General features: G+C 23.8%; 5 protein-coding genes across 5 annotated transcripts; 3 read left to right on the forward strand and 2 right to left on the reverse strand.

The window, feature by feature from the left end:
• Nucleotides 1-2,250: 2,250 nt before the first annotated feature.
• Nucleotides 2,251-10,998, reverse strand: LOC122502207 (cytochrome c oxidase subunit 6A1, mitochondrial-like). Its single transcript, XM_043612144.1, has 3 exons — nucleotides 10,823-10,998; nucleotides 6,823-6,974; nucleotides 2,251-2,464 (listed from the first exon to the last, which is right to left on the reverse strand). Exons 1-3 carry the CDS (start codon nucleotides 10,899-10,901, stop codon nucleotides 2,384-2,386), a joined length of 312 nt encoding a protein of 103 aa, XP_043468079.1. The 5' UTR covers nucleotides 10,902-10,998; the 3' UTR covers nucleotides 2,251-2,383.
• A 533-nt stretch (nucleotides 10,999-11,531) lies between these two features.
• On the forward strand, nucleotides 11,532-14,163 carry LOC122502210 (40S ribosomal protein S21). The gene is made up of 3 exons (XM_043612148.1): nucleotides 11,532-11,736; nucleotides 13,507-13,642; nucleotides 14,051-14,163. Exons 1-3 carry the CDS (start codon nucleotides 11,687-11,689, stop codon nucleotides 14,114-14,116), a joined length of 252 nt encoding a protein of 83 aa, XP_043468083.1. The 5' UTR covers nucleotides 11,532-11,686; the 3' UTR covers nucleotides 14,117-14,163.
• A 2,164-nt stretch (nucleotides 14,164-16,327) lies between these two features.
• Nucleotides 16,328-16,816, reverse strand: LOC122502200 (histone H3). Its single transcript, XM_043612137.1, has one exon. The coding sequence runs from the start codon at nucleotides 16,782-16,784 to the stop codon at nucleotides 16,374-16,376; it is 411 nt and encodes a 136-aa protein (XP_043468072.1). The 5' UTR covers nucleotides 16,785-16,816; the 3' UTR covers nucleotides 16,328-16,373.
• Nucleotides 16,817-16,974: 158 nt separating this feature from the next.
• LOC122502209 (histone H4) lies at nucleotides 16,975-17,401 on the forward strand. Its single transcript, XM_043612146.1, has one exon. The coding sequence runs from the start codon at nucleotides 17,041-17,043 to the stop codon at nucleotides 17,350-17,352; it is 312 nt and encodes a 103-aa protein (XP_043468081.1). The 5' UTR covers nucleotides 16,975-17,040; the 3' UTR covers nucleotides 17,353-17,401.
• Nucleotides 17,402-19,282: 1,881 nt separating this feature from the next.
• Nucleotides 19,283-19,993, forward strand: LOC122502195 (histone H1B-like). Its single transcript, XM_043612131.1, has one exon. The coding sequence runs from the start codon at nucleotides 19,349-19,351 to the stop codon at nucleotides 19,964-19,966; it is 618 nt and encodes a 205-aa protein (XP_043468066.1). The 5' UTR covers nucleotides 19,283-19,348; the 3' UTR covers nucleotides 19,967-19,993.
• The last annotated feature ends 2,267 nt before the right edge of the window (nucleotides 19,994-22,260 follow it).

Genomic DNA, 22,260 nt, shown 5'->3' on the forward strand with positions numbered 1-22,260 from the left:
TAACTAAAAAATTCTATTGGTAAGAAAAGGACGAAGCTATGTCTATCCTTTTCTTACTAATGGGATTTTTTTCCTTAGTCCACATGCCACCAGAGGACTTTTGCCGAATCTAAGTAAATTATCTTTGGTTTAGAAAAGTTTTAACTTGAATCAAGTTTTATTTTTAATTTCAAGTCAATTTTTATTAACTATTTTTCATATGAAATAATTAAGAAAATTTTGACTTTTATTAACTATTTCATATATTAGTTAATAAAAATTGTTCAACTACTTAAAAAAAAATTTTTTTTTTGGTCTCGTTTCACAAGAAAAGCGTTAATTTTCACAAAAAAAAATTTTTTCTTTTATTTTTAAAAAATTAAATTGTTTTTTGATTCAAAAAACGTTATTGTTTTTCGAAAAATCGAAAACGCTGTTGTTTTTGAAAAATCGAAATTCAAAAGTATCAGTAAAATTTAAAACATTGATAAAGAACGAAATTTTTTTTTGAACAAAAAACAAATTAATTTTTTGTTTAAAAAATATTTGGAGAAATTTTCTTTTTCTGCAAATTTACTATAAATGTTAAAAGTTCCATAGTGAAAATTTTTATAAATATTTATTATTTATATACGAAGTATTCAAAAAGTTCCGCATTACATTATTTAAGATATAAATGTTAATTATAGATATATTTAGAAAGCGTAGAATTATAATTTTGAAGAAAAAAAATATTTTTTTTTAGACATAGAACTTTTTGAATACTTGGGTATAAAATAAAGAGATTTAGAGAGAAAAATGAATAAAAAGAGAATTATATAAAATAGATATATTTTTCTCGAAAAGGAAAAATAACTTTTTTTGTTATTTTATTATAATTATTCGTGTATGTGTGAGAGATATAGAGACAAAGTCATTGTTATACTAATGATATATATATATACGAAAAAAAAACATTCACGACAAAACCGCTTGTGCCATAAATTGTTAAAAAAATGAAGAAATAGAATTAAAATGCCAGTATTTAGATTAGAAGAAAGAACAAATAACTCATTCTTTTAACGTTGAGTCCGAATAAAAATAAAAATTATATTTTTATTTTATAGGGACACAGTGTTAATGAAAAAAATTTTGAAATGTATTATTATTATTAATATTATTATTTTATTATTATTATTATTAGTATTATTATTATTATTATTATAATTATTATTGATGTTTTAATTTTTATTCTCATCTGTCATTATATTTGTATTGAGACTCAAGTATTAATAATATTAATAAAAAAAAAATGAAAAAATTTGTAAAAGGTTTATAAAAAAATCTTCGTTGTATGAGAAATGCAAATTTCGTCATTAAAAAACCAAAATGAGTTATTACTAGTTTATACAATTTTTAATATGTTTCATGGAATTTATAATTTTATACGAAAATAGTATAGAAAAGAAATACAATTGTTCTTAATAATGAAAAATAATGAATTTTCTTTTAGTATCCTGAATTCCTTTCTGTGTAATATTAATTATATTATTATTATTAATAAAAAAAATTTTATATTATTATTATTGTATACAATCTCTTTTATTATAATTATTAATAACTAGCGAATATTACGCGCGAAACGTGGAATTCAATTTATTATTGTTATGCAAATTACAAAATCTTTTATTTTCAAATATAATTTTTTAAATATTTTCATGATCAAAATTTAAAAAGTTCATTTTTCAAGTAAAAAATTAATTATTATTGTTTATATTTTCAAATTTTTAAAAATTTTAATATAATTCAATAATTTTTATAAATAGTAAAATTATTTGTAAATTTTTATTTTAATTGAATTTCTATGAAGAATTCAAATATTTTTAAATATTTCCATGCAATTCAATTATTTTCTAAAATTTTAATAAATCCTTCGAAACAATTCAATTATTTTTAGAAACTCTTTGCAGGAATTTTCAATTATTTTCAAAATAATTTTAATTGAATTCCTCGGAAGAATTAAATCTTTAAAAAAAATTTTAATATTATTTCGAATAAATTCAATTATTATTTAAAATCTTAATAAATCCTTTGAAACAATTCAATTATTTTTATAAATATATAATAAAATTATTTATTCAATAGCAAAATTATTTTTTGTTAGTAATTCTTCTTATTTAGTTACAAATAAATCATTATTATTTTAATTATTTAAAAATGGGCTTTTGTTTTTGTTTTTAAAATTAAAAAAGGAAGGGGTGAAAAAAAGTTTAACTTTTCATTTTTCGGATATTTAGAGAAATTTGTGTTTCTGTTTATTTTTTTGACAAATTTAAGATATAATGCTAATTAAATTTTTGTATTCTTTTTGTTTTAATAACTACATAATATTTATGGAATTAATCTATCTTGATTCTTACGATTTTTACTCCTCGTAGCCAGTGGGAAGAGCGTTCATTTTCTTATTGTGGAAAAGACCGTGGTTACCGTCACCCCAAGGGAAAGGCTGTATAAAAACAAAATTTCATTTTCTTTAAAATTGCTTTTTAAAAAAATAGAAAAAATATAGAATTTCAAAAATTAATAATAAATTATTATATATAAAATTTTTATTATTATATGAAAAATAAAAACATTGGAGTTGGTTAAGAAAGAAAATAATATTTTCTCTCTTTATAAAAAAACTCAATGGTAAAAATTTGTACAACATTTGAATAATCAGGGTTAACACACAGGTCAGGGAATTCAGGGAAAAGTCAGGGATTTTTAGTAAAAGTACTGGAAAAATAAATTGAATTTTTGAAAATTCATGAGAAAACTCTGAATTTTGATGTTTTTTTGTTTACCTCGTAAACTATGAAATTACCACGAATTTTAATAATACAAAACCTTCAATTTTTTCTATTTCTGACAATAATTTCTTTTTAAATAAAATTTTTCAAAAAGTATCATAAAAATATAAAATTATGACTTATAAATTATTTAATGAATAACTTTTACAATTTTCATAAATACTAGATTGATAGAAGAAATTTAGTTAAAAATACTAAAAAAAATTAAATTTTCGAAAAGTTACAAATCATTCCAGAAATTCAAATTATTTTCAAAAATTATAAAAATTCTTCGCAGAATTTCAATTATGTTCAAAAATTAAAAAAAAAATTCTCGTCAAAATTTCAATTATCTTTATAAATATGTAATAAAATTCTTCACCGAAATTCAATTATTTTTATAACTTTTATTAAAATTGTTGGCAAAATTTCACAGGAATTCAATTATTTACAAAAATTTTAAACAATTTCTTCGAAATAATTCAATTATTTTCATAAATAATAAATTTTTCATAGGAATTCAATTATTAAAAATAAAAAATTTCATAAAATTTTTAAAAAAGATTTTTATAAAATTCGTCGTAAGAATTAAATTATTTGAAAAAATTTAACACAATTCCTTTCAAGAATTCAATTATTTTTATAAATAATAAAATTGTTCGCAGAAATTCAATTATGATAAAGAAAAAAATTCTTGTCAAAATTCCAAGTATCTTAATAAATAATAAAATTCTTTTCCGAAATTCAATTATTTTAGAAAACTTTTAATAAAATTGTTGGGATAATTTTAATTAATTTTATGAATAATATATAAAACTCATCGCAGTATTTTAATTATTTTGGATACAATATTTTAATCGAATTTCTCGAAAAATGTAATTATTCTTAAAAATTGTATTAAAATTTGTTTTGACAAATTTTAATAAAACCTTCAATTATTTAATAAATTATTTATTTTTTAATTTTAATAATTGAATTCTTCTAGAATTTTCTAATAAAAATTGATTTAAAAATGAATTACCGAATAATCGATTTATTATTTATGCAAATAATTGAATTATTGCAACGAATTTTATTACATTTTTTTTTAAATAATTGAATATTTTTGAGAAATTTTACTACTTGTAAAAATAATTAAATTCTTGCGAGGGATTTTATTAGGATTTTTGTAAATAATGAACTTTTTTTTGAAAAATTTTATGGTAATTTAAATTATTATAAAACATGAAGAAGGTGATAGCCTTCTTCATGTTTTGTAATAATATTCTTATAAGTTGTTGAATTTCATAAATATTTGTGGCAACCCTAAAAATCGAAAATTCGTAAAATTGGATTGAAGACAATAAATTGAGTGTTCCAACGTATTTTATAAGTAAGATAATTGAATTTTCTAAAGAAAATAAAATTTCAGTAAATATTGAGACAAGAAACAAATTTTTTGAGTTTTCTGGAAAACAGAAAAATAATAAAAAGATTTGTGAAAAAAAAGAGTAGACAAATTCTTTTCAAATCAAATATATAATTTTGCTGGTGGAATGAAAAAAGTATAACATTTAAATTATTATTACAGGATTGCCACAGGTCAGGAAAGTCAGTAGGGATTTTTATTAAAACTACTGGAAAAAAATTAAATTTATTTTTAGATTAAGAAAATTCTGGATTTTTCTCTTTTTTGTTTGCCTCATAAAATATGAAATTTTCACGAATTCTAATACAAAACCTTCTAATTTTTCCATTTCTGACAATAATTTCTTTTTAAATTTCTTGAAAAACTATCATAAAATTATTTAATGAATAAATGTACTTAAATATTTAAACATTAATTAAATTTTAAAAGAGTTGCGTTTACAATTTTCATAAATAGATCAATTTCAAAAGGTTTAAATTTGAAATTTTATATAATTTCAATTTTCAATGAATTTAATTGCAAATTTTAAAGAACTTAGATTTTTGAAAAATTTAAAAAATTCAAATTCTTCTCAAATGAGTTAAATTTTTTAATAAATATTTAGTTAATTGAGAAAAATAATTAATTTATAGAAGAATTTTAGTTACAAACTATAAAAAAAATTTAATTTTTGAGTAGTTATAAATAATAGCAAATTTTTACAAATAATTAAATTTTAAAAAGGTTTCAAATTAAGATAATTGGAAATCTGAATTTTTAATATTTTTAATAAACAATTCTGTTTAGAACTATTTTTTTTCAATTTTAATTTCAATTCTGCTGAAATTAGTTGAATTTTTTAATATATAATTGACATTATTTTAAAAATTTTAAAGCAATTCTTCAAAAGAATTCAATTATCTTGATAAATAACGAAATTCTTCTCAAAAATTCATTTATTTTAACAGGAATTTTAATAAAATTCTTTGCAAAATTCAATTATTTTCATAAATCACAATATTCATCACAAGAATTCAATTATTTTCAAAAACAATAAACATTTAAAAAATTGAGTTTCGAAGAAATTACAAATTATTGCAGAAATTCAATTATTTTCAAAAGTAATAAAATTCTTCTCACAATATTTACTTATTTTGAAAATTTGAAAAAAATTGTCATCAAAGTCCCAATTTTTTTTATAAATAACTAAATTCTTCTTTAAAGTTCAATTATTTTTAAAAAATTTCCTTATATTATTTCAATGATTCTCAATATCTATTATTTTAATAAAATTTTCCAAAAGAATTCAATTTATTATTGAACAAAAATTTTGATAATAATCTACACAAACATTCAATTATTTTCCAAACAAATAAAATATTTTAAAATTTGGCATTAATTAATAAAATCATTCGGAGGAAGTCAATTATTTTCTTTTAAACATAAAAATATTCATCACAAGAATTCAATTATTTTCGAAAGTAATAAAATTCAATTATTTCAGAAATTTTAATAAAATTCATTGCAAAATTTCAATTATTTTCAAAATATTTTCTTCATTCAATTATTTGCATATCTATTATTTTCATAACATTTCCCTAAAGAATTCAATTATTTAAAAACAATTTTGACAAAGTTCTACAATAATATTCAATTATTTTCTAAAATAATGAAAATTTCACAGGAATTCAATTATTACAAATAGAATTTGCATAAATTGTTTCGAAAAAATCAATTGTTTGAAACTTTTTTATAAAATTGTTCGCAATAATTCAATTAACTGAAATTATACTCAAAACATTAATAATTTCTCAAATTATTTAAATATAATTCAATAATTATTTTCAAAAATCAAATTCTTCGCAGGAATTCAAATATTTTCGAAACTTTTAATAAAATTATAAATATACCTAATAAAATAAATAGTATAATACTTAAATAAATAAATAAAAAAATTTGTTGATAAAATTCTTTATGAGAATTCAATTTTATGAAACATTCAATTATTCAATAAATTATCTATGTTTGTATTTAAAGAATTGAATTTTCTAATAAAAATTGATTTCAAAATTAATTTCAGTTAAAGTTTTAGATAATAATTGAATTTTGAAAAGGTTTCAAATTAAAATCTATGAAAATCTGAATTTTTCATACTTTTAATTAAAAATTCTATGGAACTAATTTTTTTCAAAAAGATTAATCGAAATTTTTTGAAATTATTTCAAGTTTTTATTTTCTAATGTATATTTAAAATTGAAAAATTTCCGAACAATCGAAATTTCACGTAAAATTGAATTGTAAACAAATAGATTAAAAAATTCAGAAAGAAGAACTTTTTCAAAAATTATTAAAAATAATTGATTTAAAGAAGAGTTTGAGTTAAAAATTCTAGAAAATAATAATTGAATTGAAATGATGAAAATAATTTTTTAAGAGGTACAGTAACAATATTATTATAATTTATTGAATTTCAAAAAGGTTTGAATTTGAATGTTTTGAAAATTTTAATTCCTTTGGAAAAATAATAATGATTAAATATTTCTTGAAAAAAGAAGTTATTGAAAAGGTAAAAATTTTGTCTGGAAATCAGGAAATTAATTTTTTGTGGCAACCTTGTATTATTATTATTATGAAAAATGAAAATACCTTGGTGCGAATCCTCAAATGCTGATAGGGAATGAACTCAGGCCTATGAGTTTCGTGTTGAATGTGATGGTAATAATTAATTACGCCAGTAATAACAGTCGCTGGCAATGCAATAAACAAAGAAGCCATTTTCCACATATTCTTCGTTTTACCTGATAAAAAAATGTTTCATAACTTAATTGTTTATTTATAAATCTCGGAGAGAAATTAGATAGAATTGAAGAAAGAAAATACAAATTAGAAAAAATGTAATTAAAATTTTTACGAAAATAATTGTATTTCCGGAAATAATTTTTTTAAAAAATTGAAATAATTGAAAATTCTGTCAAATTTCATTAAAAGAAATTATTTATATTTTAATGAATTTCATGTGTTTACTTTTAAAAATTATTTTGAAATATAATCGTATTTTTGAAGAATTCTAATTGAAAATTTACAATAATAATAGTAACAATAATAGTTAATTAATAAAAAACTAAAATTCGAAATTATTTCCTAGAACTTTTTTGTTAGTATTTAAGGAAGCATCCGACAGTCAGAGCAAAAGCAGGGTTGCCACAAATATTTAATTTTATTTTTCCCTGATTTCCAGAAAAAATTTCCACTTTTTCCCTGGCCCTAAAGAATATTCTGATTCACTCTAAAAATTATTACTCAAAAAAATGTTCCATTACATTTATTTACAAATTTCTTTAATTGTCAAATTATTCAAAAAAGAAATCAATAACTTCTTTTTTAAATAAATATTTAATCATTATTATTCTTCTGTAGGAATCCAAATTTTTCGAAACATTCAAATTCAAACCTTTATGAAATTCAACAACTTATAAGAAAATTATTACAAAACATGAAGAAGTACCTTCTTCATGTTTTATAATAATTTCAATTGCCATAAAACTTTTCAAAAAATAGTTAATTATTTACAAAAAATGCTAATACAATCCTTCGCAAGAATTTAACTATTTTTAAAAGTAGTAAAATTTCTCAAAAAAATTCAATCATTTAAAGAAAATGTAATAAAATTCGTTGCAATAATTCAATTATTTTCATAAATAATAAATCGATTATTCGGTAATTCATTTTTAAATCAATTTTTATTAGAAAATTCTAGAAGAATTCAATTATTAAAATTAAAAAATAAATAATTTATTAAATAATTGAATGATTATTAAAATTTGTCAAAACAAATTTTAATAAAATTTTTAAGAATAATTACATTTTGTGAGAAATTCGATTAAAATATTGTATCAAAAAATAATTAAAATCCTGCGATGAGTTTTATTATTCATGAAATTAATTAAAATTATTCCAACAATTTTATTAAAATTTTTCTAAAATAATTGGATTTCGGAAAAGAATTTTATTATTTAGGAAAGTAATTGAATTATTGGAATGAATTTTATTATTACTTTTGAAAATAATTGAATTTCTGTGAAAAATTTTGTTGTTTATGAAAATAATTGAATTTTGCAAATAATTTTATAAATATATGGTTTTAAATAATTTATTTTTTTGAAATATAATAAATATTATGAAAATTTTATTTTAAATAATTGAATTCTTGTAAAAAACTTTAGTTTTTAAAATTATTGAATTTTTCGATTAATTAATTTAAAATAGTATTGAAAATAATTGAAATTCTTCGATGAGTTTTATTATTATTTATGAAAATAATTGAATTCTCGCGAACGATTTTAAGAGAATTTTTTTAAAATAATTGAATTTCCATGAAGAAATTTATTACTTTTAAAAATAATTGATTTCTTGTGATGAATATTGTTATTTACAAAAATAATTGGATTTTGCAAAGAATTTTATTAAAATGCTTTAAAATAATTAAATTTTCGTTAATAATTTTGTTACTTATGTAAATAATTGAATTCTTGAGAAGAATTTTCATAAAATCTAATAAAAATTATTTAATTATTTCCAAAAAGTTTAATTAAAATTGTATTTGATAAAATTTGATTTCTTTCGAACAATTTATTAAAATATTTCTGAAAATAATTGAATTCCTGTGAAAAATTCTATTATTTTTGTTAATAATAATTAAATATGTTGCTAAGAATTTCATTAAAAGTTTTAAAAATAATTGAAAATTGAATTCCTGAGAAGAATTTTATTATTTATAAAAATAATTGAATTCTTGAAAAGAATTTTGTGTTAAATTTTTTTAAATAATTCAATTCTTGCGACGAATTTTATAATCTTTTTTAAAAATTTTATGAAATTTTTTATTTTTAATAATTGAATTCCTATTGAAAACTTTATCATTTATGAAAATAATTGAATTATTTCGAAGAAATTTATTAAAAATTTTGTAAATAATTGAATACCTGTGAAATTTTGCCAAGAATTTTATTAAAAGTTATAAAAATAATTGAATTTTGATGAAGAATTTTATTATTTATAAAGATTTTTGAAATTTTGACTTTTTTTTTAATTTTTAAACGTAATTTAATTTTTGCGAAGAATTTTACTAATTTTGAAAATAATTTTATTCTTTCTAGAATTTTATTCAAGTTTATAAAAATTATTGAATTTCGGTGAAGAATTTTATTATTTCTAAAAATAATTGAATTCCTGAAAAGAACTTGGTTCAATTTTTTTTTTTTTTAATTGAATTCTTGCGACGAATTTTATAAAAATCTTTTTAAATAATTTTTCGAAAAATTTAATGAAATTTTGTATTTTAAATAATTGAATTCCTGTGAAAATTTTATTGCTTATGAAAATAATTGAATTTTTTCCAAGAAATTTATTAAAAATTTTGTAAATAAAATTGAATTGCTGTGAAATTTTGACAAGAATTTTATTAAAATTTTTAAAAATAATTGAATTTCGATGAAGAATTTTATTATTTATAAAGATAATTGAATTTTGACGAGAATTTTTTTTCAATTTTTGAACATAATTGAAATTCTGTGAAGAATTTTTATAATTTTTGAAAATAATTTGAATTTCTGGAATGATTTGTAACTCTTCAAAAATTCAATTTATTTTTCCAGTACTTTTACTAAAAATCCCTGACTTTTCCCTGATTTCCCTGACCAATTTTACTTTCCCTGACTTTTCCCTGACCTGTAATAACCCTGAAAAGTTAATCCGCAATAAATTCGATTATTTCGAATTTTAAATAAAGAAAAATAAAGAAAAAGAAATAAAATATAAATTAATTTTCGTAGAAGCAAGAATTTAATTTTCTACATTTATAACAATTTTAAGTTGCATTTAAATAAAACATACAATTTTGTCAATGAGAAACGATTTAGATAAAATAAAACTAATAAATATTTCTTACTAACGAAAAATTGCCATTTTTATTCAAATGCAACATTTAATTGTTTAACATTTGGAAAATAAAATCAATTAAATTCTTTCTGCTTCCACCAAAATGAATTTAAAATTTAATTTGTCTTTCTGTTATAAAATATACGAAATTATGATAATGGACTAATTTTTTGTTTTGACTGTCCGTCAGTTGCTAACTTTTTCGTATTCTTGCATTATTTTTATTGATTTCATTATTTGTTATTTATATATTCGTTTTAGTTTTATACATTCCAGTGTTCTTATCCAAAAAAGAACATTTTTTCCCAAATCACAGTTGTTATAAATAAATAAATTCATTTTTTTCCTTATTGATAAATTTTATTCAAATTTTCTACAAATTAACAAAATTTGAAGACTACATTGTCAAAAAAAAAAAAATGTTTAAATGGTTCAAATTCAACATTTATATTGTTATGTAATTATTCCTTCTCTCGATAGCAAGAGGAAAAAATATTTCTTTATTGCATGTAGAAAATAACTTTTCATGAATTTAGACAGGACGAAAAAATATAAATAATCACGTACGAGATAAAGTAGCGAAAGAAAAGAATGATACCGATAATAATGTACTTGATGTATTAAAAGAATAACCTCACTTTTAGTGAGAGTAAAATTATAGGATGAGTGAAATTAAAAGAAAATAAGTATCATAAAATTATTTACTTACGAATACTTTCTTTATTTCCATGTGATAAAGGAAAAGATGAATATTGTCGAGCGACAATTCGCCCTAATTTCGATGCCATATTTTTACAGTTTTCAGTAGCTTTTTCACCTTCTTGAATGATGAGCTCTCAAAAAAGTATTAAAAAACAATTGTGTAAATGAGTCAATGATTTTGGTATTATCCAATTTAGTAGTTTTTCTAGAGAATCGAGAGATCTAGGGTTTTTCACAATTTAAAGTTTGGAAATTCCTAGAGAAAATCTCTATATAGAGAAATTTAATATTTCTTTTATTTTTTGACAGAAATTACCAATATTACTAAATTACTATCAATAGAAAAAATTATATATCTTATCAAATATAATTATCTCTTTTATTTTTAATTTTTTGCTCGTTTTTTTATAAAACTATTTTCTAAGCGATAATTTTGATTGGGCGAATGGAATGTTCGACATTTCAACCTTCTCTCTGATTGGCTTATCTCTGTTTGTCCAACTTTTTCTTGCAAAAGAAATTATAAAATAATTTTCTGTGGAAAAAATACCTAAATGACAAAATTATATGATAAAATGTTTTTGAAAACAAAAATATTTTTCTAAAATTGTAACTTGAGTGGTAAAAGGAGTAAATTATTAGCGGAATGCGGAAGATTTGAATTGTCACTAGATTTCTGTGCATTTTGCGCATGCGTACCAATCTGACGGCACAGCAACAATATTCGCCATCTTTCTTTTCTCCTTTTGTGAGTTCCGTAAGCAACATCGTTGTCAAATATTTTCTCGTTGAAAAATACGACAAAACGTATTCAAACCATTTATTTAAAAGTTTTTCGATAATTTTGGAAAATTTTATTATTCTCTAAACAATGGAAAACGACGCTGGTGAACTTGTTGACTTGTACTGCCCACGAAAATGGTAAGTAACACGTGGTTTTTGTGTTGTTCGTAATTAAAATATTGTTTATTACCATATTTATTCTATTAATACTCATAAAATACTTGAATAGAAATGAATTTGTCTTTTCTTCGAATAGAAATTGTTTATAAAATAATAAAAGACAAAACAATTATTATCGATCAGTGATTTATACTTTTGTAGATTTTGAGGTTATGTTTCGTCACATTTGCCAGATTTGTTATTTTACAGTCGAGAAGTAATTGTACGGAAATTTTTTTTAATTAATTAACAATTAGTTGTTACGTTTAGAAAAATAGTGAAAATAGGAAATTTTAATTTTTTTCGAGTCCCGAGTGAACTTTTTTCCACGATTTTCAATAAAGACGAATTTTTTCGACTTATTTTTAAAAAATTCGACTTTTTCCCCTTCTTTTCCGAGTAGAACAGAAAAATACCACTTTTTTGGTATAAAATGCAACTAACTTTTATTTTTACAATAAAATTTTTCAAAAATTATTATTGAATGAATTTTTTTTTCAGATAATTTAATTTTCGAAATATATAATTAAAATTTTTTTCAAAATTCTAGAAAAATTGTTCATTTTAACAATTTTTTATTAAATTTCTTTAAAAAATTGTAAGTCTTTTAGAATTTTACAAAAATTCTTCTAAAGAATTAATTTATTTTCGATAAATTACTTTACAATATTTTTAGAAAATCCATTTTTCGAATTTTTTATTATAATTTGTAAATTTTTTAAAATTCAATTGTTTTCAAAAAAATGTTAATAAATCTCAATTACTTCAAATTTTTTCAGTTTACTGTAAAATCTACAAAAATATAAAATTGTTTTAACGAATTCAATTATTTTCAAAAAATTACATCACAATATTTTTAGAGAATTAATTTTTGAATTATTCATCATAATTTCTTAAAATTAAATTATTTTAAAAAAATGTTAGTAAATTTAAAAGATTTTAAAAAAAATAATTTTAAGAATTTTTTTACTATAATTTTTTAAAAATCAATTTTTTTCTCAATTTTTAACTCAAATTCAAAATTGCAAGTTTTTTAAAATTTTACAAAAATTCTTCATAGGAATTCAATTATTTTCGATAAATTACATCACAATATTTTTAGAAAAACAAATTTTCGAATTTTTCATTCATAATTTTTTGAAATTTAATTATTTTTAAAGAAATGTTAGTATAAATTTCAAAAAATTTCAAAAAAAAAAAATGTAAAGAATTTTTTTATTATAAGTTTTAAAAACCATATTTTTCCACATTTTTTAATAAAAATTCTTTAAATAGTTGAAAATTTTTTTGGACTTTTACAAAAATTACAAAAAAGGAATTCTTCTTTAACAAAAAAAAATGTTTTTTTTACAAAAATTCTTTTAACGAATTCAATTATTTTTGAAAAATTACATCACATTACTTTTAGAACATTAATTTTTAGAATTTTTCCTATAATTTTCTAAAGTTCAATTATTTTAAAAAAAAATGTTAGTAAATTTCAGATTATTTTAAAATTTTACAGTGAAATATTGTAATATTTTTTTAAAATTTTAGAAAATTATCAAATTTTTGAAATGTAGTTGAATAATTATTGAAATGTAGCTTTCTATAATTTTAGAAGGTTTGAAATTCAAACTTTAAACATTTTTATTCCTGTTAAAAATTAAATTTATTGAAGTCACGAGTAATTGAATTTAGAAGTAAAGCTAAAATTTAGTTTTTTTTGAAAAGCTTTCGAAGATGTAAAATGTTTTCTTTTTTTTGTAGCTCAGCGAGCAACAGCATTATTCACGCCAAGGATCATGCTTCAATTCAAATCACTTTGGCCGATGTTGATCCCGAAACCGGTCGCATGAGCGATACTTTTAAAATGTATGCCATTTGCGGACAAATTAGAAGAATGGTAAGTGGAACTTTTGTTTATATTAAAATTTACTTAACTGAAATATTATACAAAAAAATTTGTATAAATTCCCTTTTTTAGGAATTCAAGATAGAAATAATTTTTTTATATGTAAAATTAAGTTTTTTTTTTTAAAAAGGAGTTTTATAAAACTTTTTTACATTTTATTTCACAAATGGAAATCAAAAAATAGTTTTTATTAAAACTCAGAAATTTTTTAATTCAACTAATTCTGTTTTATTCTTTAAAACGAAAAATTACGTTGAAAAATCCTTTTTTTTTGTCTAAATTACAAAAACATTAGTTTTCTCAAAATTTAAAATTAATAATTTTAGTTTTTATTTAAAGTTAATTAATTTACTTTTTTTCAACGAGAAAAATATTAATTAAAAAATTTTTCATTTTCAGGGTGAATCCGATGATTGTATTGGCAGACTAAGCAAAACAGACGGAATCCTCGCGAAAAATTTTTAATTTAACAAAGGATGTATAATAATAAATAAAAAGGGAAAAAATTTTAATAGTTTTTGTAATTTTTTTCTCTATTTTTCCCTATTTTAAAACACTTTTTGAAATTTAAGAAATTTAAATTTCATTTTCTGAAATTAAAATCTAAGTTACCACAGGTCAGGAAAATCAAGGAAACGTTAGGGATTTTTATTAAAAGTATTGTAAAAAATTGAATTTTAAAAATTCATGAAAAAACTCTGAATTTTGATGTTTTTTTGTTTGCCTCGTAAACTATGAAATTACCACGAATTTTAAAACGAAACCTTTGATTTTTCCTATTTCAGACAAAAATTTCTTTTTAAATAACTTAATTTTACAAGAACTATCATACAATTATAACTTATAAATTATTTAATGAATCATTTTTACAATTTTCATAAATACCAGATTGATTTAAAAGAATTTTAGTTAAAAAATAATAAAAAAAAATTGAATTTTGAAAAAGTTACAAATAATTCCAGAAATTCAATTATTTTCAAAAGTAATAAAATTTTTCCCATAAATTCAATTATAATTGAATTTATGGGAAAATATGGGAATATATATATTCAAAAATTAAAAGAAATTCTGGTCATTTCAATTATATCTTTTAAAATAATAAAATTCTTCTCCAAAATTCAATTATGTTCAAAAAATTTTTAAAAATTCTCGTCAAAATTTCAATTATCTTTATAAATAATACAATTGTTCTTCGAAATTCAATTATTTTTAAAAACTTTAATAAAATTCTTGGCAAAATTTCACAGGAATTCAATAATTTACAAGATTTTTAATAAATTTCTTCTAAATAAATCAATTATTTTCATAAATAATAAAATTTTCACAGGAGTTTAATTATCTAATATACAAAATTTCATAAAATCAATTATTTAAAAAGATTTTTATAAAATTCGTCGCATGAATTCAATTATTTAAAAAAATTTAACAAAGTTCTTTTCAAGAATTCAATTATTTTTATAATAAAATTCTTCACCGAAATTCAATTATATTTTAGAAAAATTTTAATAACATTTTTGGGAAAATTTTTAATTATGTTCATAAATAATAAAACTCATCGCAGGATTTTAATTAATTTTTGATACAATATTTTAATCAAATTCCTCCACAAAAATAATTATTTTTAAAAATTTCATTAAAATTTGTCAAAATAATTGAATTATTTAAAAATTTGTTGATGAAATTCTTTTCTCCAACACTTGCTCTGAAAGGAGTACTTTTCTTGGTAGAAAAGTGTGAAAACATTCGTCTTTTATTATATTAAACATAAGCACACGTTAAATTAAAATTATACGAAACTCACGAAGAAACCTTTCCTCGCAAGGCGTTGGAGAAAACGTAGTGCACAACTCGTGGTGAAAGAGTACTAGTTGTACAATGTACTATATGAGAATTCAATTTTAACAAACATTCAATTATTCAATAAATTATTTATTTTTCAATTTAAATAATTGAATTATTACAATGTTTTCAAATAATTGAATTTTTTTCAGAAAATTTACTACTTTTTAAAAATAATTCAATTTTTGCGAAGGATTTCATTAGGATTTTTGTAAATAATAAAATTGTTTTTGAAAAATTTCATGGTAATTGAAATTATAACAAAACATGAAGAAGGCGATCTTTATGTTTTGTAATAATATTCTTATAAATTATTGAATTCCAATAATTCATGGTTTAAACTTGAATGTATTGAAGAATTTTAATTCATACGGAAAAATAATAATCATTAAATATTTATTTAAAAAAGAAATTATTGATGTTTGCGAATAATTTTACAATTCAAGAAATTCGTAAGTAAATGTAATAGAATGTTCTTTTGAATATCTAATAATTTTTAGAGTGAATTAGAATATTTTTTAGGGTCAGGGAAAGAGTGAGAATTTCGTCTTATCTGGAAATTAGGGAAAAATAAAATTAAATATTTGTGGCAACCCTGGATAGTAATATTTCTAACAATCAAATAATGAATAACCATTAGTTGTATTCACTTGTAGGTTTTTTCTATATTTATAATTGCATTGAATGTTGAATGTATTATTGAAAAATAACCATATGCAGTAAAAAAATAAATAAAAATAGGTTTCTATAATTAATAGGAAATTAGCGTTGTTTACACAATAGTAAGGTATAGATGTATGTATAGGAATTAAAAATATTTCAACGTAATAAAATGTGTTGGCCCTGAAAAGGGCCGATTGAGTTTTGAGAGTGGTAGAGAAATTTAAGCACGTTCTCCTCGGATACGACGGGCCAATTGGATGTCTTTTGGCATGATGGTGACTCTCTTGGCGTGGATGGCGCACAAGTTGGTGTCTTCGAAGAGACCGACGAGGTAGGCCTCGCTGGCCTCCTGGAGGGCCATCACGGCGGAGCTCTGGAAGCGCAGGTCGGTCTTGAAGTCCTGAGCGATTTCACGGACCAACCGTTGGAAGGGCAGTTTGCGGATGAGGAGCTCGGTGCTCTTCTGGTAGCGACGGATCTCACGGAGAGCGACGGTTCCGGGCCTGTAGCGATGGGGCTTCTTCACTCCACCGGTTGCAGGCGCACTCTTACGAGCGGCCTTGGTGGCGAGTTGTTTCCTTGGTGCTTTACCACCGGTGGATTTGCGCGCGGTTTGCTTGGTACGAGCCATTGCTTACGACTTCAAAGTACGAAGGACGACTGAAAAATGGTTTCGGCGATACGAACGCACATATTTATAGCTTTCAGAAGCTCTTGCACCAGTTAGTCAAGAGGAAGGGGACACTGACATTCTGATTGGTCGGTCAGATTGTGGAGGGGAGCAGTGTAACTCCAGAGGGAATAAAACAGCGCACTTTCGCCGGCTTAGCATCATTCCGAGTTTGTTCTCTGTTCTGTTTTGAACGTAAACTTTATTCTCTGCAAAAATGACTGGTCGTGGAAAGGGAGGAAAGGGTTTGGGAAAAGGAGGAGCAAAGCGCCATCGCAAAGTGTTGCGTGATAACATCCAAGGCATCACCAAGCCCGCCATCCGTCGTTTGGCTCGTCGTGGTGGAGTGAAACGTATCTCAGGATTGATTTACGAAGAGACCCGTGGTGTCTTGAAAGTGTTCCTTGAGAACGTGATCCGTGACGCCGTCACTTACACCGAACACGCCAAGAGGAAGACGGTCACCGCCATGGACGTCGTATATGCCCTCAAGCGTCAAGGTCGCACCCTTTATGGTTTCGGCGGTTAATTTTCCCATCATCGTCATCAACAAAAAACAATCGGCCCTTTTCAGGGCCACCAAATAGTTTTACGTTGGAATTCTTTCTTCAGTTCATGTTTGCAAAAAATATATTCTTGTACTGAAATTTCTTTTTCCTATACCATGATTGTGGCCAGTGCCGTCTGCACAAGGTGTCTAGAACCCTATTTCATATTACATTTTATGAAACTTTTTCTACTGTTTGTATTATTTATTATTGTCATTAGGAGGATTACTTGTAGAACACTTCTGTGACTGTACCAGAAGTCTATTTAGAACTCATAAAATGTTATTTTCATAACTTTTCTTATCGAAATTTTGCAGAACTCTAGTTATGGTAGACAACTCTTCATTCTCTTTTAGAATATTAGGTGAAAACTCACTTTTGAAAAATAATAATAACTATATTTAAATAATCGTTATAGAACTCTATAAAGTACCCAAAACACATCTAAAAATTGTTATTTTTCAAAAAAAGTAGCGTCAATTTTACATGACTTTCTATATAAAAACACTTAAAGTGCTACCATCGAGTTCCTTAAAAACCCTCATTACAATTTTTTCTAAACATAAAAACAATATAACTTTATCCACTTTTAAATTACAAAAAAAATTATTTTTGTTACAGTTTCAGAAGTTCTGATCTATGTAGTATAATCCTCAAATAAGCCCTAATATTGTAATTCGCAATTTAAAATATTGACGACAATATCGTTTCCTATTTTTGATTGGTTTCTCTACACTTCCTAACCTGTTAATTGAAGAGAGCAAAAAAGAAGAAAATGAGACAAGTAGATATAAAAAATCGAGACTTCAAATTGGAATAATTATTATTTATGTAATGTAAAAAAGTCTTTTGAAACTTATTCTTCGAATCAAGCACTACCTAATATTTCGAGCAAAGACCAAATAAAAAATTATTAAAATTATTAAAATCTTCAATTTAGGATTTTTAACAAATTTTTAAGTAATTATTTACTTCTTAAATTCTTATGATGTAAGTAAATTATACATCATAAATGATGTTAGAAAATGTAATAACAATCCTAAACGTAAATTCATATTGGTTGAAACATTACTTGTCCGTCGTCATCATTATTTTTAATATAAATTTTATTCTTTTACAATTTTATAAAATTATTAATCATTCAAATAATAAATGTAAGAGACATATTTGTTTTTAATTGTAAATCGTATTAAAATTTGTTTAAAATAATTTTTTTTATAAAGAAAAATACAGTTATACCAGAGAGAGTGAAAAAAAAGATAATGCTGAAACATATATTTGGCTGTTTTTAAATAATTCATTCAAAGTAAATTTCTATGGCTGAGTAAAAAATTCTAAGCATTTTTTAAATTATACATAAATAATGTTGAAAAATTATTAAAAATTTTTTATTATTGATCTAGACAATGCACTCTATCCCACTGCATTATGTGCTGAAAGTAAGAACTCATACCCAAAATGAAGCAACCGTACCTCCATCAATTTATCACTCAAAGTAAAATAAGTTTTCTTTTCAGAAAGGGAGATAAATAGAGCATTAAATTTGAAGGTTAATTTTCAAACAATTCAATTTGTTTACTTGTTTTTTTATAATTTTCTGAACTTGTTGAGAATGATCACTAAAAGCAGAGTCTTGAAAATTGCTCATTTTTACCGAAAAACACAATGAAAGTGTTATGTTTTTCTTAATATTAAAAAACTAGAATAATCGTATAATTCAAATTTAATATATTTGCAACTGGGGAAGAACAAATAAATATCAAAAAATTGAACTAAATTTTGAATAGTGTACCCAAGTTACCGAGAATTCAAACGAGAGAAAGCCAACGAGCGCTGGGGCCTTTCTTCACCGTCCGTGCGTTTTACTATGTCGATGAGCGCAGGAAAATGTGTTTATAACTGTTTGAACGCTTGAGTTGAAAGCATCTCCAAGTTATTGAACATTTTTTGTAGTTTTTCGAAAACCGCTTTAGTAAAATGGCAGACAAGGTAGAATCCCCAGCTGCACCTGCAGTGGCAACTCCGAAGAAAGCAGCCAAGGCGCAGAAGCCCCGCGCCAAGGCCAGTCACCCGCCAGCGTCGGAGATGGTGAACGCGGCCATCGCCACTTTGAAGGAGAGAGGCGGCTCTTCGCTCCAAGCCATCAAGAAGTACATCGCCGCCACCTACAAAGTCGACGTCGAGAAGCAGGCTCCCTTCATCAGAAAGTACCTGAAGGCTGCAGTCGCCAGCAAGGCTCTGATCCAGACCAAGGGCAAGGGCGCTGCAGGGTCCTTCAAGTTGAACGTCGCCAAGGCCGAGGGCAAGGCCAAAGCCAAGCCCAAGACCAAGACTGCCGCCAAACCCAAAGCTGCTGCAGCACCAAAGGCCAAGAAAGCAGCTTCTCCGAAGAAGGCCGTGGCAGCCAAGACCAAGAAAGCCGTAGCCGAGAAGAAGAAGACCCCGAAGGTTGCGGCCAAGCCACCGAAGGCCAAGTCCACCACCGCCAAACCCAAGGTGACCAAGGCTGCTCCCAAGAAGGCCAAAGCCTCGCCCAAGAAAGCAGCTGCACCCAAAGCGAGGAAGCCCGCGGCAAAGAGGGTTGCCAAGAAGTAAAGTGAAAAGAAGTTGATAGTGGATGATTGAAAACAAACGGCCCTTTTCAGGGCCACCAATTACTTTTTACGAAAGAATTTTCTTTGTCTCAAACATAATTATTCAGAATGGTATCTCCATTTATGAAGTTGAAGATAATTTATTTTAAAGTTTTTGCAATCTTAAATTTCGTTTTTCATATCGATTATAACACAAAGAATGCAAAAAAGTATTATGTCCTTATGTTGAATATGTCAAATATCATGGTCTGTCCGTCTGTGATCTCTAATGTACAAATTAGGTTGATGCGGATGCATCTTTACCCTTGTTGTCTCACATTGAAGTTGGTTGAGTCCTTGAGGATTGGCGAGTTAAATAATTTTTTAAAAGGGGCCCACGTCCAATATTTCAATTAGACGAGGGCGCCGAGCACTTGGTCGGCAATCTTCGGGTTTATAGTTTAAAATATTTTTAAGTGTCTCATTTTTGTGTTCTTCGATTTGTTTGAAAAATTTAGTAGCTGAGTCGCGGCAGAATCTGCGAATACTAAGAATGTTAAGATCTTTGTGTAATTGTTCATTTGTGACGAACCATGGAGCATTAGTGATCATCCTCAATATTTTGTTTTGAATTACTTGAATTTTGTCGATGTGAACTTTTGCTGCTGCACCCCAAGTTGTGATACAGTAGGTCACGGCAGGCCTGATGATAGATGTGAGAATAAGTCTTTTGCAGTTCAAGTCTAAGTGAGGATTTTGCAGAAGTGGCTTCAGATTTGAGATGGCAGCAAGACCAATTTTCTTCATTTCGCATGTGTGTTTGTTCCATAGCAGTTTTCTATCAATGTGAAGGCCTAGATAAAATTTTTGAGAAATCATGGTTCTGTTTATAATTAAAATTCTTTAAAAATTTGATCATTTTTATTAATATTTTTCAAAAATTCAATTATTTTAAAAAAATTTTACGAAATTTTAATTGTTTAGAAATTATTCAAAATTGAAAAACTATTATATTGATATAATTACAATTATTATAAAAAATTGACTTTTTGTATTTGAATAATTGAATTCTAGAAGAAGTTTTGGGAAATTATTTAAATTAATTGAATCAGAGATGAAGTTTAGTTGAAAATTGTAAAAAAAATAATTGAATTCAGGAAGGGCTATAATTGCAATATTTAGAAATTATTCAAATTCATAAATTTTACGACCCATTTTCTGTAAACATTCATATATTCCTGTAAAAAGAATTTTGTCAGGTAAAGTAATTTTAATGTCAGGGAAATTGTGGCCACCCTGAATATACAATACATTTCTTTGTATATAGACATAAAAAAGTCTATTGTGTCCGTCTTTTTAGGGTAATAAATTAGTGTCTGCAACACTACAACCAATATTTTCTATTACATTGAAAAAAAAAGAAATGTTTTTCAGCGCGTTTGTGCTAATTTATTACTGCTCAAAAATAACTGCCCCAAAACCGAACAAAACTCGGTTCTGTTCGAATTTTGCACAGCTCTAGTGTGCATCTTTACATACAATTATTGAACCAACTCTCTAAATCTGAATTTGACTGAGAATCAAGTGACTCTATTCTCGCGTTTTGAATCAATAGAATTTAACTGAAAATCAGTTAAAAATTACTGTAATATCAGTCATTTTTCACTGATTTGAAAATTACTGAAAATTTCTGTCACTCATATTGGAAATTTCATTTACTTCTTAATTGGCCAATCAGTGGAAAATGACTGAAATTTCAATAAATTTGAACTGTTCTTCAGTGAAATTCTACTGATGTTATTTAACAAAATTTTGGGTCAACCCAACTTGGCCCTAACTGGGAATTCCTCAAAGTATTACAAAACTGAAATTTAATTGCAGTTTCAGTTCTAAATGAATAAAAAATGTAAGAAAAATGAAATTAATATTTAAAATAATAACCCATTTTTCTAAATTTTCCCAAGGATTTATCTGACCCAAATCTAGACAATAAAAAATAAATAATATGTTTCATGAATAAAGAAAATGTATGCGAAGTTGTTAGCTTTTAATTAATGTAAGGTGTTTGAGTGTGGTATTTCCCACTTTGACACCAAGTTGAAGTCCACAACGTTTATCAACGAATAAAGTTTTTCAAAAAAAGAATGAAGCAAAAGTACTGCCACAAAAATTTATTAAAAGGGTAGAGATTTATTTATATTTTAATAATAACTGTATATTTTACGAAAATATAATATTCTTCTACAGTTCCCGACTTTGTTCCAAATCATATTCGGAGATACACTAAAATACATAAATAATGTATACGACATACTA

The sequence above is a fragment of the Leptopilina heterotoma genome, unplaced genomic scaffold, assembly GCF_015476425.1.
Source record: "Leptopilina heterotoma isolate Lh14 unplaced genomic scaffold, ASM1547642v1 Lhet_222, whole genome shotgun sequence".
In the NCBI taxonomy this organism is placed as follows: Eukaryota; Metazoa; Arthropoda; class Insecta; order Hymenoptera; family Figitidae; genus Leptopilina; species Leptopilina heterotoma.

Excerpts from the sequence above, each read along its gene's own strand:
- LOC122502207 (XM_043612144.1), bottom strand. The coding sequence starts at position 10,901 with ATGGCATCGAAATTAGGGCGAATTGTCGCTCGACAATATTCATCTTTT. Across the intron at positions 6,975-10,822 it reads TGGAAATAAAGAAAGTATTC|GTAAAACGAAGAATATGTGG; the intron begins GTAAGTAAATAA and ends TTTTTTTATCAG. Across the intron at positions 2,465-6,822 it reads ATTTGAGGATTCGCACCAAG|CCTTTCCCTTGGGGTGACGG; the intron begins GTATTTTCATTT and ends GTTTTTATACAG.
- LOC122502210 (XM_043612148.1), top strand. The coding sequence starts at position 11,687 with ATGGAAAACGACGCTGGTGAACTTGTTGACTTGTACTGCCCACGAAAA. Across the intron at positions 11,737-13,506 it reads TTGTACTGCCCACGAAAATG|CTCAGCGAGCAACAGCATTA; the intron begins GTAAGTAACACG and ends TTTTTTTTGTAG. Across the intron at positions 13,643-14,050 it reads GCGGACAAATTAGAAGAATG|GGTGAATCCGATGATTGTAT; the intron begins GTAAGTGGAACT and ends TTTCATTTTCAG.
- LOC122502200 (XM_043612137.1), bottom strand. The coding sequence starts at position 16,784 with ATGGCTCGTACCAAGCAAACCGCGCGCAAATCCACCGGTGGTAAAGCA.
- LOC122502209 (XM_043612146.1), top strand. The coding sequence starts at position 17,041 with ATGACTGGTCGTGGAAAGGGAGGAAAGGGTTTGGGAAAAGGAGGAGCA.
- LOC122502195 (XM_043612131.1), top strand. The coding sequence starts at position 19,349 with ATGGCAGACAAGGTAGAATCCCCAGCTGCACCTGCAGTGGCAACTCCG.